Here is a 20,025-nt window from a genome sequence, read left to right on the forward strand (position 1 = left end):
AGACCCTGTCTCAGAAAGAGAAAATAAGAGGCCACAAGCTCATGCATTTGCCCACAGCATCACGCGTTCCTTCTGCTGTGCTTTAGGCTCCTAATCGTCAGTGCTGACAGCAGATACCAGCTTGAGAAATAAGCAGACAATACAGGCCAATTACAGAACGGGACACAAAACAGAAACTCAGTAAATGCAGCTGCAATGGTGCTAATAAACCTTCCTTTAAATAAGGCTAAACCACCACCCCTCTTAATCGGACTGCTTTAGAGGAACTGTGCTTCTAAACCAAAACAGCATTACATCAAAACACTTGTTTTAATGCTATGTATTTAATACAATGGGGGAGAAAAGGAAAAGTTACTATGGCCAAAGAGAGAAAAGAGCAGAAAATGCCCTTGCAAGTTATTGTTTTGATGCTGTAATTAGGAAGGGAAAATGAAAGTCAGCGAAAGCACAGTTTTAGGAAAGTGGTTATTAGATTTTCTTCTTTCCACTGTGGAAAGTCCTTCCTGTTGAAGAAGGCAGTGAAATTTTATCACAGCTATTGCTATTCATAAATCTTATATCTATTTTAATTCAATCTGGCCCTAGCCTCAGAGTCGCTGCAGCACAATTTGATTACTATAGCCATACTTTTTAACTGCTGTCAGGAAAGACAGCGCCTTACACAAACATCTGCAGAGCACACGCCTGCACGCTCCAGCACCAGCCTCAAATCACGCACTGGCGATGAATCTTTATCTGACACTAATACTTTTTAACTTCATACAGACAATTAAAATGAATTGTAGCTAAATGCTCATATAACAAATCAATTTAATCTTTGGTTGCATAGTAGCATATTTTGCAATTTCCCTAAACTTACTTTCTTACATGCATCTCTGTCTAGGTGTTAAACGTCAGCATAACAGAAGAGAACAAAAACATGAACGAAACACAGCTCTCAGGTCCTGCCTTGGAGCTGCAACAGCATCTGAAATTTACCACTGCCATTTAAAAGTTTCCACATTTATGTGTGGATGATGATACTGTGGGCTTCATTACATGAGTGAACAAAACTGAACCTCTGTTCTCTAGGAATCAGACAACAGAAATTCCAACAACTGAGGATAAGAGGCTAGACAGAGCAGAGCCCTGTACCTGCTGGCCTCACACCCGGAGATTCCTCCACATCAGTCTCTGCAGCTCATCATGTTACACATGTTCCTGGGGCTACTCTTCTCTCAGTATGACATACTTGAAGTCACAAGCCAACTCTCAGGGTCCCCAGCAATGAGTAGAATCCTGAGGGTAAAGGCAGGTTTCTAGGCTGGGGATGAAGCGCAGTGGTAGAGTACTTGCTTAACATTAACACGCTCAAGGTTCTGACTCCCATCCCCAGAATGGGGGCTGGAGGAAGCTCCATTACTTGCTGGCCCCGTTACCTTCAAGTTCCTCCGGGGGGTTAGCTACATCTATCGGCAAAGCTGGTATGCAAGGCTTAAACTGAACCAATCCAGGGTGGCTGTGTGGTAAGCCATTTGCTAACATGGACAGGTGGGTGCGTGGGGAGTAAGGGTAGGTCCACTCTGTATAGCAGGAAGACCAGTGGGGAGAGACAGACTTTGTGAGGTACACAGTGCAGTCTACACAGAGGCGTCCGCAAGCCCAGCCTCATCTTTATTATTCCCTTTTACCTGTGAGGACACTGAAACTTTCAAGAGACAACAACTTAATCCAACCACATAACTGGTAATAAGATCTAAACTGAAAAAAAAAAATAAAAAAGAAAAAGAAAAAGAAAAAAAAGAAGGAAAAAAAAAAGATCTAAACTGGGCTGTCAGATTTCTAGTTCACTGGCAAAGAGAAAACTTGCTCTTAAATTCTGAAAATCTTCAACTATAAACCTTCCCCAGCCTTCATAACAATGAAGAAAAGAGTGCAGCACAGACAGCTATGGCACTGGAGTGAAGAAAGCAAAGCTCCTTCCAGCTCGGCCACCTACCAGTGAGTACCCTGTCTCTGCCTGTGTCCTCATCTGTAAAGCGAGGAACAACCTTGGGCCACAGCGCACAAGCACATGCATGCCAACTGTTCAAGAGCTCAAGCCCTTTCATTTACAGCCCTTTACACCCCTCTATTGTCCATTACCATGGAACTACCGAACCTTCTAGGCCAATTCTCCTTATCAAACATAAGAAAGCCAATGCTCACAGGTGAGAGATGGCATGTAAAGACCCCAGAGAAAGAATGTCACAGTCACTGCTAACATGTCTTTGGCTCCATAGTTGTACTCCTATCAACAAATAGTCTTTTGGCTCTGGAATGCAACTTTTGCTAACAGGAATAGCATTAAGAAAAAAAATTAAGGAAATGGAAAATTATGTGACTATATTATGATCTCAAAAAATAATTAAACCTAATCAGCACTAACTAATGTGCATGCAGGAAGCTGAAGAAGCAGCATCGCCTGAACTAGTACATTCAAGACCACCTGGACCACCACGACAAGAGGAACAATGACTGAGGCCTCTGGATGCTGCTCTGGCTGGGGATCTGAAGCTGGCATCAGTATGTTCACATGAGTAAGTCGGGCCCTAGAGCAGTTCATGCTGAGCAAGGTGGGGTTAAAGATGCCACCAGCCACTGCAGCACTAATACAAGTAAGGGCTGTTTCCTGGGCTTTCCATGGTACCTCAGGGCTAAGAATACATCAGGCAGGCTTCCTCTACTAACCCGGTGAATAGCTAAAGAAAGGCAGTGCTTCAACAGCAACCGCATTAGACCAGAAACATACCCACGCCTGATTTCTTGACGACTGTCCAAGAATTACTATCAACATATTTTCTTTTTTTTTTTTTTAAGGTTTATTTATTATGTATACAATATTCGGCCTGCATGCACATCTGAACGCCAGAAGAGAGCACCAGATCTCATTATAGATGGTTGTGAGCCATCATGCAGTTGCTGGGAATTGAACTGAGGACCTTTGGAAGAACAGCCAATGCTCTTAACCTCTGAGCCATCTCTCCATATTTTCTTATGTGATACTGCGCAATTTCCCTATACACCAACAATCATCAAGTCTAACCTTTTCCCTTTTTTTTTTTTTTTTTTTTTTGGTTGTTCAAGACTAGGTTTGTCTGTATAGTTCTGGCTGTCCTAGAACTTACTCTGTAGATCAGGCTAGCCACGAACTCAAGAGATCCACCTGCCTTTGCCTCCTGAGTGCTGGAATTAAAAATGTACACTACCACTGCCCAGCAAGTCTAATGCTTTTTATTTACCAGTTATCACTTGAATACATCTACTCCAATTCCATCATCAGTTAAATCCATTCATCTCTCAACAGGATGAAATTTTCTTGATCTCCGTCCCCCCAGGCCCTGCTATAGTTATACTCTATTCAGCACATTCCTAGTGACCATTTGAACACACAAATTCGAAGGGCTGTGGGAAAAGGCTTAGCGGCAAACACTTGCTTGGCATGTGGGTTTAACAAAACAACCCTCCAGGCTGGAGAGATGGCTCAGAGGTTAAGAGCACTGTCTGCTCCTCCAGGTGTCCTGAGTTCAATTCCCAGCAACCACATGGTGGCTCACAACCATCTATAATGTGATCCGGTGCCCTCTTCTGGCCTGCAGGTGTACATGCAGGCAGAGCACTGTATACATAATAAATCTTTAAAAACAAACAAACAGCACCAAAGACACATGTACAAATCAGCTTAACTCATGGCTCCATCTGAACTTGTTCAAGGTTCTCAGTACTCCTAGGTTAAAGAGAACACTTCTCCCAGCCATCCACTGCCTGCCTCAGCAGCCTCAGCTTACACCAGCTCTGCCTCAACCTTGGGTTCCAATCACACAGCCTCCTTCTCTTCCAGTTCCTCATACCCTCTGCTCAAACCTGTCTTTGCCCTTTACTTCAGACATCCCTAAAGAAATAATACACCTCCCCACTGGAGGCTGTACTATGACTCTTCCAAGGGAAGAAGCCCCACAGATGAGCTATGTGTTCACCACTACCCTGCCTCTGTCTGCTATGCACGAGGACTCTCCACAGAAAGCAAATGAAGGGAAGGGAAGCAAACTAAACATCTCTCAGCACTGACCATGGCCAGGCACTTTACTAGGCAGACATCCTCTCTATTGAATCCCCACAATACTTCAATCTGTCATTAACTTTGTCTTATGAACATGAACACAAGTCTGAGGCTCATGCCTGCACACCCAGAACTTGGAGGGTGATAAAGGGAAAGCTGACTAATAAGCTAGACGTTGGTGGCACACACCTTTAACGCCATCACTCAGGAGGCAGAGGCAGGAGGATCTATGTGAGCTTGAGGCCAGCCTGGGCTGCACAGAAAAACCCTGTCTTGAAACATCAAAAAATAAAATAAAAGATAACTAATGAAGTTGACAATTCTATCCTGTCAGTACCCTATTAAATGGGAAAGGTAGTGAGTAGCTGACACCTTTTAGTAATGGACTAACAAATTTTGGTCTCTGAAAAGCAAGGCTGGTAAGATACAGTCACAGAAATTAAGTTGCCAAGTAAGTAACCACTGATATTATGTTGGTGTTTTATTCTTCTTCTTCTTCTTTTTTTAAATGTACGTAAAGATAGGTGTAGTAGCACATGCCTTTAGTCCCAGCACGTGGTAGGCAGAGACAGGTGAATTCTCTATGAGTTTAAGGCCAGCCTGGTCTACAGAGTGAGTTCCAGGACAGCCAGGGAGAGAAACCATACCTCAAAAATAAACAAAGTAAGTAAATAAGTAAGTGAGTGTGCAGGATAAAGTCAACGAAAGAGCAAGACATCTCCTAAACAAAACACCCTGTATTTGTCTCTTATTAGGAACTGACTGTTACCTCAGGAGACCCCTTATTAAAAGAGGTGTAGGGATCTGTGTGTGAAGAGAATTACAAGGCAGCCAGCTTCATTCTGAGCTACTCTGTTTCCCTGGGGGTAGGAAAGGGAGGGTGGGCAGACCACTTGAGCAGATGGAGGAAAGGGAAGGCCACTACTGGAAGGAAAGACAGCCAACTCTAAAAACCCAAAATACCATGACTGTAGAAAATATTCTGAAGCTAAAGTAACATCATGTATTAGAAGGGCCCATTCCCATGATAATAGCAAAATTCCAACTTCAGATGTAGAGCACTTTTTTCTATGGCTGTTTTTGTTTTTTTGTTTTGTTTTGTTTTTTGTTTTTTGTCTGGAGTTACAGACGGTTGTAAGCTGCCATATGGGCACTAAGAATGGAACCCGGGTCCTCAGGTCCTCAGCGAAAGCAGCCAGTACTCTTAATCACTAACCATTAAGCCACCTGTCTGGCCCAGCTGTTTGTTTAAAACATGATTTCAATTCATTGACCTTTTCTAAGTGTATAACATTTCTTTGTGACATCATTCTTTTCTGTAAAAGTTTCAAGTGACTTTCTTTGAAGAGAGCTATTTAATGTCAATGATTATAGGAAACATTTGTTCATAATTATCCAGACATCCAACTAGAACAATGCTGAAACAAGAGCAGCATGCAAAAATGTATTTAAGGACTATCATCCCAAAATGCTGCTAAAAGCTATTAACCAGTATGTGTTAATTGCCACGGCATTCATATTAATTTTCACTTCAGGCTCGACATTGTGGAATATTTCCCCTGATACATTTTAAACAAAGTTTAATTTAAGGAACTGCTTCTATCAACACTTATGAAAATTAACAGCCAAGCAATTAGCACTCATGAATTATCCCCTCCCCCACACCCTGCAGTTTCCCGGTAAAACAATTTCTACCCAAGAAGTGGCTACTTTTTAACAAGTTAACACAATCAAAGTCACAGCTGTTGGTGGAAACCAGGCCTCTTTTGCTTTTTCAGACCTTTGTCAAGGCAAACAACACCCCCTTACATTTAGGGAACAGTAGTTAGCTATGTCACAGTAGGTAGGATACATAATGTTTTATTACAACTGCTAAGCGATTAGTAATACCCAACTATCTTTCCAACTGACTTTTAGTAGCCATAACTTTCTAAATAAATGAGTAAACACACACACAAACACCCACACACACATCTTGCTCTTCCTATGCCTAAAGTACCACCAGAATGGTGCTCAGAACTGCCAGGGTGAGTATCTGTCTCTGCCTCTATCTCCTGAGTGCCAGTAGTATTGAAGGAACATGGCCACAGCACCTGGCTTAGATCCACTTCTCTAAACATAAAGTTGGGGCTTGGAATGTAGCCCCTTGGTTGAACATTTACTAGGCCTACCTATGTAAAAGTCTTTGGGTTCAACCTCTAACGAGGTGGGGGGACATAACACAGCATCTCCAGGACAACCCAGTGCCTCTCCTAAAGACCACCCTCAACATCTTCAAGCATCTCCAAGCATACATAGCTCACACCCTTCACACAGTGAGATTAGAACTGGAGCACAAAGTTTCTGAGCTCCACCCACAGCAGAGGTTATGTTTTATGAAGGAGGTTTCTCACAGGTTGTCTCCAACAACAGCCAGGGCTACAGCTCAGTGGCAGAGTGCCTCTCTAGCACGTATGAGGCCAAGTCTATCCTCAGAAAAGACCACCCCTCCTACCCTTACATACCCACTAACAAACAAACAAACAAAGAATTCATGTGGATGCTGAGCTGGATTGTGGCTCATCAGACCAAGAGTCACCTACAGCTCCCTGAAGTGTGCCTTGAACGTCTCTCAACTGCTTGGTAAGGAGACTTAATCTACAGATCCAAGCCAAGTCACAGGCAGCAGCATCTATTTGCCAAAGACATAATATAAACACTAGAAGCTTGGCATGTCCCTCCCTCCAAACTGTCAAAAACTGTAACTAAGTACAGTCCTCCTAACTCCATGCTCTAAAAATATATTAACCACAAAAATGGTTTTTATAAATAATTAGCCAACTACAGGAACCAAAAACTATTTGAAAATACTTGCTTTAATTTAGGAAAAATGCTAAGAGGTGCTCATCCTTAGATTCACTAAAACCAACAGCCCCCATCTGCAGAGCTGTAAAGACACCAGATATGCTTGCCTAACTACTATGAGATTCTAGCTCCACACCCAAAACAAATCCTTTCCTCAAAGCCAGCACAGCAGCATCTTCAGGATGGCACAGCTACTGGTCTCTTGAGGAAATACATAATTAAGTAGTTTTTTAGCATATTTAATTAGACCCCAAACTCTTCCTGTCCCTTCTCTCCCCGATTATGTACCATTTGCCCAGGAGACCTAAACTACTCAGTTAATTATGTAAATAAGGCAGGCACTGTTCCCAAGGAGAGCATCATGAATATTTGTAAAAAGAAAACAAAACATTGTATATGTTTCAGTGGCTTTAAAAATTATTTGCAAATACATATTTATATACATGTAATTATACAAGGTATTTATTTGCATATTCATATATAGTATTAATACATAGAAAATCCTTCCATTTGAGGCAAAAACATGTAGTCCCAATAACAAGATGATGAATCATTAAGACAGAACACTCATTTTATTTTTTAAATATGAGCTGAATAAAAATAAAATAATTTTAAGTTACAACAGTAACAAAAATTTAGTGCTGAATGTCAGATGATTTATAGGAAGAATCAATCTGGAAATGATTAAAGTCGGCTTGCACAGAAAGGCTCTATTATCCAGAGGTTGACATGATCTCAACTTTGGAGGCAGCCATGGCGCTGTTAGCACTACTACAATCCCATTATTATGTAATCACAAAATGCTAATTTGATCATTTTGAGGTGTTATTTGAATAGTCATTTTAATTTCTAGGTTACAAAAAGGCTTGACTCAAGTGTAATTCTCTATTAATCATTGAGATGCCTTTGACTATCATATTGATGCCTTTCACAAAGATAAAGACTGATTTAATATGTACAGTACAATATCCTTCAAATATTAGCCACCTTCATTACGTATCTGCCAAATGCATCAATATTAAATAATAGATGAGAACAAGGGTTTAATTGTATTTTAGCATTGTAATATATGGGGTAATAATAAAATAGCAGGCATTGTAAGATAGACTTATCGATATATAAATCCTTCATAATCAATGGTTACTTTCTACAGATTATCAAAAGGTTCATTATGGCAAAGTATAGGGCAATGTAAACATAATCACACACCTAACAAAAAATTATGGTGTGAAATACTGTCTCCCTAGACTTCAGAAGTTAGCTCCTGTACCAAGCACTGTTCACAACTCTGATGAATCCAAACCCAAGCTAATGGAAAGTGGGCAACCCTGGAATGCATTAGTTTTAAAGTCTCAACCAGTCTGTTGGCATGGAAGCACACATCAGTTATTCTACCCATTCTTCATCCAAACAATGAGACGCTATCAGCTAGGTAGCAAATAAGTTTGAGCAGGGTCCCAACGCAGAACAGCTTCTCACCCACTTAAATGAATTCTCTGCAGTGCAGCTGGACACAGGATCCTGGGGAACCTTCCTTCTTTTCCCCACACTGTACATCCTTGGATATTATGGGTCAGCTAAACAGAAGCTCAGAGCAATGCCACCTAAAAGTGACTTTGTTTCTGGTCTCTGTTCTTCACCCACACAGACAGCAACAACAGCCTTACTGCCAATGTGTGCTGAACAAGGTAAGATGTTCCCAGAAAAAAAGATCTCTTTGCTCAAATAACGGACAGAATTAGTGAGTAAGAAAAATGTAAACATGAGCAAAGCATTGCCATTTATTAATTGCAATGGTGTGGAAATAAGACAAACGGCACCTGACCCCTCCAGGCAGCAGGCTATTGCTCAGCACCCCACACCACTGGGAGGCAGAAAACACAGTGGCAGTAAATTAAAATTTCAACTGTATCCTTTAAAAAGCCCTGATTAGCTCAGAACTGAGGCTCAGAACAGCACCAGGCTCCTCCTGAAACAGTGGCCATTTTTCTAAAAGGAAAATAAACAATTTAATTTTATAGCAGCAAACTGTTACTACAAATGAGAAGAAATAAATAAATAAATAAAAGTTACCCTCCCTGTAAGTATCCAACAAGATCCCCTAATAATGAAAGACTAAAATGGGATGGTCTAGAATTCTGAAGCAAGCAAAGACCTCACTATTTCTGCAGTTGTAGCAGGACAATGCAAACCACCTCCAAAGCCACGCCCAAGGTTTTCCCAGCACACTCTTCATCAGCACCCCCAGCCCAAAACTGTACACAGACATGAAACAGGTGAATAAATAGGAACATACAGCCCTCCCTTTGCTTCTATCCATATAGACTCATCCATGTATGTATAGACTGTGTGTGTGTGTGTGTGTGTGTGTGTGTGTGTGTGTGTGTGTGTGTGTGTATACAAGAAGACAGAGAAGGGTATTTTTTGGTTTGGTTTTGAAGACAATGTGGTTCAGGCTGGAGTCAAACTCACCAGCCTTCTGCTTTGGCGTGCTGAGTGTTAGAATTACAGGTGTGTGCTGTCACACTCAGCTTGCTTTACATGTGGGGAAAATGTGTATCTAGGAGAATTAAAGGAGTCCTGGACTATACGTACAGAGAAGGAAAGAATGAAAAGGTGTGCAAGACTTATGTGTTAATCCTCCTCAATATTACTATGGAAACGAGTCCATATTCTTACCTTTTTATATCTCTATGGTCTTAGGAAGTGTGGTGTTCTACAATACCGAGGCACTTATGAAACCTAAGTATGACGACGACGACGATGACGACGACGAAGACTACAACAACTACTCCCTCAATCTTAAAGGGACACAAGCCTCTTTACTTTTAAACTTACCTTGCCATCAAACTTGGAGTACTCGTTAAAAGGGTTATTCAGCTGCAGAGGGCACTGCTCCAGGCGTACAGACAATATGGACTGCTTGCCCGAACTTGGAGGCTTCTCTTTGAGGGATTTTTTTTCAAACAGTGACTTTAACTCCTGGGCTGAGACAGAAAAGGATAAAAACATCTTTGTCACTATGTACAGAAGACAGTTTGTCTACCTTTGCTAAAGTCTTCCTCTGGATCTTGAAGAGGCATGTGGAGAGACAGGTTAGGGTTGATGTACGCAGAAAGCCTCACACACACTTGAGGCGTGGACACGGTGAGGGAAGCAAGCACAGTGAGCCACGCAACACCAAGACTGTTGTCTCAGAAGGGAAGAACCACTGCAGCCGCGCAGCCTTCCTAAGGAGACCACTTAGGGGTCCTTGGGGCCCCCAGGCTGCAGCAGAAGCCACTGATGACACTGGACACTTTACACCTCTGAATGTGTTAACCCAGAAAACCTCGGGGTTCTCTAATGGTGCTACCACTATGACTTTAAAATTCTAGATCTTTAAAGGCAGAGTCCTCTTACACTTTCCAATGGCACCCAGCACAAAATTTTGAGGACAAAAACAGAAACAACGACGCAGCATCCATTGTGCATGACAATACAGCTTATTAACTCTTTGTAGCAGGCCTGTAGTACTGCCAATTTTGTCAACATGAAAATCAGCTTCAAAGCCTCTGGTTAGACCTAAGTCATACCGCTAGCTAAACCCCAGGGCTGGAGTCTACACCAATTGAGACACTGATGAGCACATCACACACTCAATAAAACTCGCTGCATGAATTAGTAAATAAAATAATAAACTATATCAAATCAAAATCTTCAGCCCTTATTCATCACTGAATCAAGGCAGTTCCACATCTTCATGAGGATCATTTACCTCTCTAAATTCACCTAACTCCATCAAGGTGGTAACTGTATGGCAAGTACATGAGGACCATCAAACTTCGTCAGTTCACAAATATTAGAAACTGTCTACACTTAAAGTTTTATATAAGTCAATCTCAGATTTTAAAATCTGAAATCAACAGGTTCAACCCCATTCAATTCTTCAACAATGTCAAATTAAATCAAGAGAAATCAATAGAATTCTGCAATGGTTACTTTATAACATTTTACAACTACATCAACTTATTAGCAGGCTGCCGAGGTAAATTCATCAATTGAATGTACGGAGTTAGTGAAATGAGTCAGGTGACAAAGTGCCCCCTCCACAGGGGACAGGTTCCAAGGCCCCAGAAAGTACCAACCCCTGCAAATACACTTTTATAGCCACTTCCAGCCAAAGACTGGCTACATGTACAGTGCTCTCCATCAAACTGCACAAGCTAGTGGCATCATAACCACCTTAGCGTGTGCCAGTGCTTCCTATGATTATACTCTCTACAACAAAACCACCAGACAGAATTCTGAGGCTGTGTCTCAAATGGTTAAGTGATGCATGGACATCCTATTTTCCCTACACATACATAATGATGACAAATTTTAACTTGTAAAAAAAAAAAACAGTTAAAAATTAGTATTTTTCATCATAGAATCCTCTAATAGATTATTTAAACTGACAAGTCGTTTAATCCTAAGTTTTATGCACTTAAAATTGTCAGACCAAGACTGACCATAGGTAACTAAAACCATGGAAAGCAGAACTGGGATTGGGGTCAGGGCTAGCAGACAAATACATGATGCCTAAATCTGGATTCTGGGCATACAAACACACTTAGCCTATCTGTGGTGGTCAAATTTGAATGGCCCCCATAAACTCATGCTTGGTTCCCAGTTAGTGAAACTGCTTGGAAGAATTAGGAGGTGTGACCTTGTTGGAGGTGTGTCACTGGGGGTGGTCTCTGAAGTTTCAAAAGACCACATCATTCCCAGATCTGTCCATTTATCACCATTCATCAGTACACACACACACACACACACACACACACACACACTATCTGCTGTCTAGTTCAGGTTGTAAAACTCACTCTTAGCTACTTCTCCAGCACCTGCCATGATGATAACGGACTAACCCTCTGAAGCTGTAAGCCAGCCCCCCAAGTACATACTTCCTTTTGTAAGAGTTGCCTTAGTCTAGGTGTCTCCTCACAGCAATACAACAGTGACTACACACAATCAAATACACTCACTGCAAGAGGACGAAGGTGGTATTTTCAATGTTACAATTAACTTGCTACATGTAATCTATAACAGTTTTACAGCTACACTTGAGAAAGGAATGGTCCCTTTTTAACAGTGCTGTGGGCTGTCCTTTTGAGCTTACAAGACAGGTTCCTACTGGCTCCACAGAGAATGAGGCTGAGGAGGCATGAGTAACTTACTGAACGTGTTTTCAGGAGCATTATGTGTGAGGTAAATGTGTACTAGCTCTTCCCACTCAGACCAGTATTCACTTCAGCCTGACAACACCTCTCTAGCTCTTTGTGTCATAGGAAAATGGAAATACTGGAGACGTTTTAATTGGGTACAGTGGAGCATGCCTATAATCCCAGCACTCTGGGAGATAGAAGCAGGCAGATCTCTGTGAGTTAGAGGCCAGCCTGGTCTGTAAAGTGGACAGCCAAGGCTACAAAGAGAAACCCTGTCTAAAAACAACAACAACAAGGAGTTTTGTTGCTCTCACCTGAACATCTTCCTGCCTCTGCTCCTCGTATTAAGGAAGAACCTCTCAGACAAGTTACTCCCTTGTATACAAAGATCCTGCCCCCCTTATGCCAAACTCAGAGACACCATGCTTCTGCTTTTTTTGTTGTTGTTGTTTTGTTTTGTTTTTTGAGACATGGTTTCTCTGTGTAGCCTTGACTGTCCTGGACTTGCTTTGTAGACCAGACTGGCCTAGAACTCACAGAGATCCAATTGCCTCTACCTCCCAACTGCTAAGATTAAAGGCGTGTGCCACCACTGCCTGGCCTTTCTTCTTTCAAATAGTCCCAGTAGTACACAGCACTGCTAACTAAACAAAAACACCCAACCCCTTCTTCCTAGTTACTGGACCATTTCTCAAAACCATTCAATTCCAGTCACTCAAATACATCAAACGTTGCAGCCTCAACACTCCACCAAATTAACTTTCATGGAGATTACAAAACAAAACAAAACAAAAAACATCTTTCTGTGACTCTAGCTTAATTTTAATCATTCCTCACATCACCTGTAGCCTTTGGCATGGCTGTCATTCCTCCCTCTTAAACACTGTTCTCACTGGCTTCCCAGAACTCTCTCTATTTGATGTAACTTTTTATCCTCCCACAGGCCACCACTCCTCAGCACCATTGTGGATTCCCAGCTTGGCTCCCTGGTCACTGGAATTCTCCAAAGCTTACCTTTGGTCTCTCTCTCTCTCTCTTTTTTTTTTTTCCTCCATCTGCATTACATCCTCAGTGACCTCTCCTAGCCCTGTATTTTAAAATACCATCTACAAGAGGTGAAACTAAACTGCAGTCACATAAGTTAGAACAATGGTTGCCTCTGAGGAAGGGGAACTTTGAGAAGCAACAAAATTCCTCTACTTATGATTGTGTGTTAATCATAGGTATATGTATTTGTTAAAAGCCATCAAACTGGAGCTGGAGAGATGGCTCAGTGGTTAAGAATACTGGCTGTTCTTCCAAAGGACCTGGGTTCAATTCTCAGCACCCACACGGCTGCTCACAACTGTCTGTAACTTGAGTTCCAGAGGCTTGGACACCCTCACATAGACAGACATACAAGCAGGCAAAACACCAAAGCATATGAAATTAAAAAAAATTTAAAGTCACCAAACCATATATTCAATACCTATAAACTTTGCTGTATATATAAAAATCTGCCTTGGAGGGTAAAAAAAGTAAATAGGGCTGGTGGGCAAGAGGACTCCAAGGAAAAAGGCACTTGCCATATAAAGTTGAAGACCTGAGTTAGAGCCCCAGAAGCTACATAAAGGTGGAAGGAAAGAACTGACTCCATAAAGTTTTCATCTGACCTCCACATGTACACTGGGAGACACACACACACACACACACACACACACACACACACACACACTAGGTGTAGACCTAAATAAATATCCAATATATAGACTAGTGATTTCTATAATTATTTCTGGTCCTAATATTACAGCCACACACACTAACTTTACATCTGACACCCCCACAGAGTGTATTTTTTTTACATGACTATAACTAAATTCTCATTCCTTTCCCATCCCAGCCTTCCCCTTCTCAAGTGGCAACCCAATCCCATGGTGCCACAAGCTTGGAAGCTGCCTAGCTCTTCTCTCTCACATTCGGTACTCCATCGATCAACAGATCCTCCAACAAAATACTTCAAACTATTTCTATAGCTACCAAATTAAAAGTGTAATCTCTACAACCTAAAGAAAAGCGAAATAGCTCTTTTGAGTCTTGGCTCCAAGATGACAGAAAAGAAGAAGAAACAATGGTCATGCTAAAAAGGGCCTGTGGGGAGAGGAGAGCCTCGGCACAAACTGTACCCAATGGGTGCCCAAAGACAAGGCCATTAAGAAGTCTGTGAAGGCTGCTGCTGTCAGGGCATATCCAAAGCAAGTGTCTTCAATGCTCACCCGCTTCCCAAGCTCTGAGTCAAACATTCAGAGAAAGGCAGTCAGGAGTAGATGTCATGAAGTCCCGAAGGACCAAACACTCTCATCACGATTTAGACCTACTAGTGCTGCACCATGACCTCCACCAAAGCCCATGTAAAGACATAAGGCTTTGGTGACAGAAGGAAAGAAGAAAAAAATACTTTGGACAAATAAAATGTAAACTAAGAAACTACATGTAATAATGAGTTTGGTAGTTTAATTTTAAAGAGAAGAATTATTATGATTTTATTATACAATAATTTGGCTTTACATTTTCTAGCAGAATATGTGGCAGTATGCTGAGTGGATGTAACAACTGTCAATAAAGCGCTGTTTAGCCAATCAGCTGGGCAGAAGGACAGGGAGTGGAAGGCGGGACCTCCTGGAGGAGAGCGAGGATTGTCAGTTGGGAGGAGAGAGACAGTTGACTGTGTAGGAGGACAAAGGGGAGAATGGCCAGAGGAGCATCTTAGTGGCAAATGCTTGGGGGATATATATTATATGTCAGTTTAGAGTCATTTGTTTACCATAGTTGTGCTGGCAGCCTTGAAATACGCTTCAGACTATGTGTCTTTTATTAGCAATTTTAGGCCAAACCAATACATTTTTAATGTAAAAGAATATGTCCAACATACAAAAACCAAAAAAGCTTTAAAGTCTTCTTGATGATGACATTGTTGGTAGGGATGCTGGTATTTCAGCATAAGCAGAAAAGGCACATGAGCATAAACTCTACACAGTAAATGTGTGGGCAGTGAGGGGCGATGCTGTGGTGGGGGATGGGGATTTGAGGCCAACCTAAACTACAAGCAAAACAGTGAGATTCTGCAAACAAACAAACAAAATAGTAAATACTCTATAGTCGGAAACTGACATTTCAATGAAAACACTAACTTACTTATTTGTGCTTATGCTAACAAAACTATGAGGAAAACCCTAACACTGTAAACATCAGGCTGTGGTCACTGACAACCTTCTGCCACTAAAAAGAACCAAGGTGCACCGAAGAAACTGCTGAATCTAGATTGGGGAAGAAATAGTAGCTAAGAAGAATTAATGGTATTGTAAGAGAAAACCATTGCTATTATGAATAGATCCATTAAAAGGGGTAGCCTGTGCTACATAGCAAGATCTTTTCTCAAAACAAAATAACCATGAATTCATAATGACACAAAAGAAAAAATAACCAGTTGTATAGATAAGACGCTAGGAAAAACTCTCATAATTGTGAAATCTGTTAACAAAGAATGAAACATGTACCCTGCTTTTGTTGTAGCAATGTAGCTAAAGATAATCAAATTATACATTATGGAAAACCCTTAATACATAAAAACTAGTTAACAGATGAAAAATGATGAATAAGATCAGAACTCCTGCTTATAGCCTCGGATGAAATACTGCATCTAGTCATGCCCCCCAGCAGCCATTCAAACTGCTTGTGAAAAGATGCTGGGAGCAATTTATGATGGGCAAACCCCTGACTCCATCAGGACACTTAACATCACAAAAAACACCAGGCAACTGACTGATATGACACATAAAAATCATCACAAAGAAATCACTGTTATGAAAAGTTAAGGCCCAACCTGAGCCAATTTTTTGGCTCTAATTGACAGTTTGTAGAAGGTGGGTGTGGTGGCACACAGCTTTAATCACAGCACTCAAGGAGGCAGAGGCAGGCAGAACACTGTGAGTTCAAGGCCAACCTGGTCTACAGACTAAGTCCAGAACAGCCAAGGATACAAAGAGATTAAAAAAAAAAAAAAAAAAAAAAATCCAGAAAACAGCCAACGACACTTAAGACAACTGGGATACAAACATTCTTCAACAAATAAACTGTAACAAAAATTTAAACCTACAGATCAAAAAAGAAATGAGACATTTTAGCTGAAAGTGATATATGAAGATTAGTGAAGCCGCTCAGTGGGCCGAGTGTTCAACCCTGGGACTCAAACTCACATTCAGGTGGAAGGAGAGAACCAACTCCATGAAGTTGTGCTTTGACCTCCACATTCTCCATGGTGTGCATGCACACACACACATATAAAACAATAAAAGTAATGTAGAAACCTTACATTCAAATCTAAAGTAAAATCAAACAAAAAAATTTGAGCGAATCAGAGAAATATGACAATAAATATTTGATATTAAAGAAGTTTATATGTAACATGTATTATAAGAAAATTAACTTTCTTCAATTATTAATTCTATTTTAAAAAGCAAGTTCTTTATAAAAAAATAAAAAGGCTCTTTTCTATCATTTAAAATATTTATAAACAAATATAAATATGAAAGTTATGAGGAATTTGCTATTTGTAATGGGAATACAAACTCCAGAAATAACCTTAATAAGACACGTTAAAATTAGAGAATCTGGCGGGTGGCAGGCATGTTTAGTGCCAGCACTTGGGAGGCAGAGGCAGGTGGATCTCTGAGTTGGAGGCCAGTCTGGTCTATAGAATGAGTCAGTTCCAGGACACCCGAGAAACCCTATCTGAAAAAAAAAAAAAAAAAAAAGGTAGAGAACCTAAACCTATAAACATACAAAATAATATACTCATGAACTATTTGTGCACAGAAATGATCATATCACCAGCATAAAATACAACTACACATATACACAAATAAAATTTACAATAAATACACAAAAACCTAAACAATGGTCCCCCTATCTGTGAAACTGGTAGTTTTTAATTTTTCAGATTTCTTCTGTCTTGATATGACACAACTCTTGACAAAGTAGACTGCTAATGTCACTATGCTCATATCTGTCCCTGAAGTCTGAGTAACAGGACACTCAGAGGGTCTTACTCTAAACATTCACTTAAAACATGTCTTTTGGATTTGTGTCACAGAGTCCACGTACTGTCCAAGAGTCCTTTAATTCCTCCACGAAAGGCCACATTGGGGCCAGGCAGAGGGTTCAGTGGGTAAGGCTGACAAACCTATTAACCTGACACTGTTCCTTGGAGAAAAACAACTCCTTCAAGTTGTCTTCTGACCTTCTACAAACACCATAATATATGTGTAAAAGTGTACACATGTGCATGCGCGCACGCACACACACACATGTGCACCCACACACATGCCAACTCACATGGACATGACATGCATTAAAAAAAAAAAAGGACACCACTGATAACTAAGAAATCAATCAGCCGGGGGTGGTGGTGCACGCCTGTAATCCCAGCACTCGGGAGGCAGAGGCAGGTGGATCGCTGTGAGTTCAAGGCCAGCCTGGTCTACAAAGAGTGTCCAAGGCAGCCAAGGTAACACAGAGAAACCCTGTCTCAAAATACTATAAGAAAAAGAAAGAAAAATAAATAAATAAATCAGTGAGATATATGAAAAAGAAATGGTGTGTGTACATGTGTGTCAGTGACATGTCCCATTATGTAGCCCAGGCCGGCTCTAACCTTGAGATTCTTCTACCTCAGGCTCCTGAGTGCTGGGATAGCAGTGTGTGCTGCCATGCTTAGCACGCCAATGGGATTTCTATGTAGGCAATAGTTAAAGGAAGTCACTAAGAAAACGACCTAGTGAAAATACCGCAGAAGGAAACAAGAAGCATGAGCAGTATGGTTCCCAAAGAAGCCAAAGCTGGATATAAAGTGTCACTCAACCATGCTTCTCCCTTCTAGTGTGCATGTGACTTTAGTAAGTTAACCAAGTCTTCGCAGCCTGTCTCACCTGTGCGCACAGTAACAGTATCTCCTCCTTTGTGTACAGTGAATAGTAGGAAGTGCCAACACAGCACTAGGAACCCTGCTAATCACACAGCAGCCATTAGTACTGTCAACCTTAGAATTATTGAGCAGAAATGGAAATAGTCAACCAAGATTTATGAGGCATCCATCACCTGCCAAGGCGGTACTGGGAAGTACTGAGAGAACAAAGACTTTTTTTTAAAGGAAAAAACAAAAAGTATTTTGTTAACAAGATCTATTATAAAAAGATTTTAAGGCTACTTTACTTTCAAGATGTGTGTGTGTCCACGTGTACAGAGCCAGCAATCATGTACACTGTCTTCCTCTACCCCTCACTCATTTTGCTGAGAATGGGTCACTCACTAGAACTGGACAGCCCTGCCTGGCTAGACTGGCTGGGCAGAAGGCCAGGAGATCCTCCTGCCACTGACTCCTCAGCAGTGAACTTCAGACCTGCCACTGCTTATCCAACGGAGCCATCTCCAGTAACCAAGATTAAAATGTTTTCTTCTAGCCGAAAATGAAGCATTAAAAATATGTAATAAGTGTTTTTCTAAGCCAGCACTCTGTAAGGATGAGGCTACGCTCAGCATGAACACCAAGATGATGAAGCCCAAAGGAGAGAGGCCAGACTCAGATGTAGGCACAGCACTCGGGACTCAACATCACTGCAGGCAAGGAAACTGAAGCTGGTGGTCAGAAAGCTATCATAATTTTTACACCAGTTCCTCAGTGGAAATCGTTCCAGAAAACCCAAGTCCAGCTAGTTTATGAGTTGGAAAATAGGTGTAGTGAGAAGCAAGTGGTACAGAGAACTAGCAGAAACGCCCAGAAGCTGCACCTGACAGCAGTCATGACGCCATCCTTGAGGGCTTGGTCATCCCAAGTGAAACTGTGCGTAAGACGATCCGTGTGAAACTGGATGGCGGCCAGCTTGTAAAGGTTCATTTAGACAAGGCATAGTAAGACAACATGGAGCACCGAGGTTGAAACTTTTTCTGGTGTGTATAAGAAGTTCATAGGCAAAGATGTTAATTTTGATGCCCATTGTTTCAACTGTATGACTAAATAAAGTGTCACTCAGCTTTAAAAAAAAAAAAAAAGTTGTACGGCCAGCATCTATATACATACAGTGTATGAACACAAAACGTCAATGCTAGCAATACCAGTAACAGTGGATTTTAAGCTGAAAGTCTCAACACATATATGCAGAAGAGATAGTTATCATGGTTACTGAAGCAAGTAGAAAGTCTAGGTTAGAACCAAACGTGGGGCTGGCAGGATAGCTCAGCTGGAAAAGGTTCTGCCTGCCACGCCAAAGAACTCAGGTGCTGGGCTAGAGAGATGGCTCAGCAGATGTCTGCTCTTCAAGAGGTCCTGAGGTCAATTCCTAGCACCCACATGGTAGCTCACAACCATCTATGCTCTCTCCTGGCGTGCAGGATAGAGCACTCCTACATGAAATTAAAAAAAACAAACAAACAAAAAAAAAAAAAAACAAGACAAAACAAAAACAAAACTCAGATGCAATCCCATGAACCTGTATGACAGGAGAAAAGTGATTCCTGCAAGCTGGCCTGTGACATTCATGCATGTGTGTGCACACACGAACAATAATAAAAGAATGAATAAAGAAATAAGTAGAACTGTACAAATGAATCTATAACTTAAACATACATTTGAGAAAGTATCTACTATCCTTGTCCCAAGAGAAAGGTACCACCAGGATAGCAGTTACCAAGGTAACTAACCCCTGTGAGCTACGGTAAGGGGCCCAAACAACAAGATCTAAGAGCACGCAGTGACACAAAGCTCCAAACACAAATGGTATCACCCAAAGGGCTTAGAGGATAGATTAAAAATAAGAGTCCACAAATAATGATATAATCTAAATATATAAACCCCAAATCATAAATGAAAGTTATTTCCATTTA

The 20,025-nt window shown here is 41.2% G+C and overlaps 1 protein-coding gene across 4 annotated transcripts in view; it reads right to left on the reverse strand.

The window, feature by feature from the left end:
• The window catches only part of Mapkap1 (MAPK associated protein 1), a 212,760-nt gene that overhangs the window by 161,473 nt on the left and 31,262 nt on the right, over window positions 1-20,025 (reverse strand). For all 4 annotated transcript variants that reach the window (XM_051166492.1, XM_051166493.1, XM_051166489.1 and 1 more), the window contains one exon: window positions 9,761-9,909. In XM_051166492.1, the coding sequence (XP_051022449.1) occupies window positions 9,761-9,909 (149 nt within the window). The remainder of the gene's footprint in view (window positions 1-9,760; window positions 9,910-20,025) is intronic.

The sequence above is a fragment of the Acomys russatus genome, chromosome 24 (genome assembly GCF_903995435.1).
Source record: "Acomys russatus chromosome 24, mAcoRus1.1, whole genome shotgun sequence".
NCBI classification, from domain to species: domain Eukaryota; kingdom Metazoa; phylum Chordata; class Mammalia; order Rodentia; family Muridae; genus Acomys; species Acomys russatus.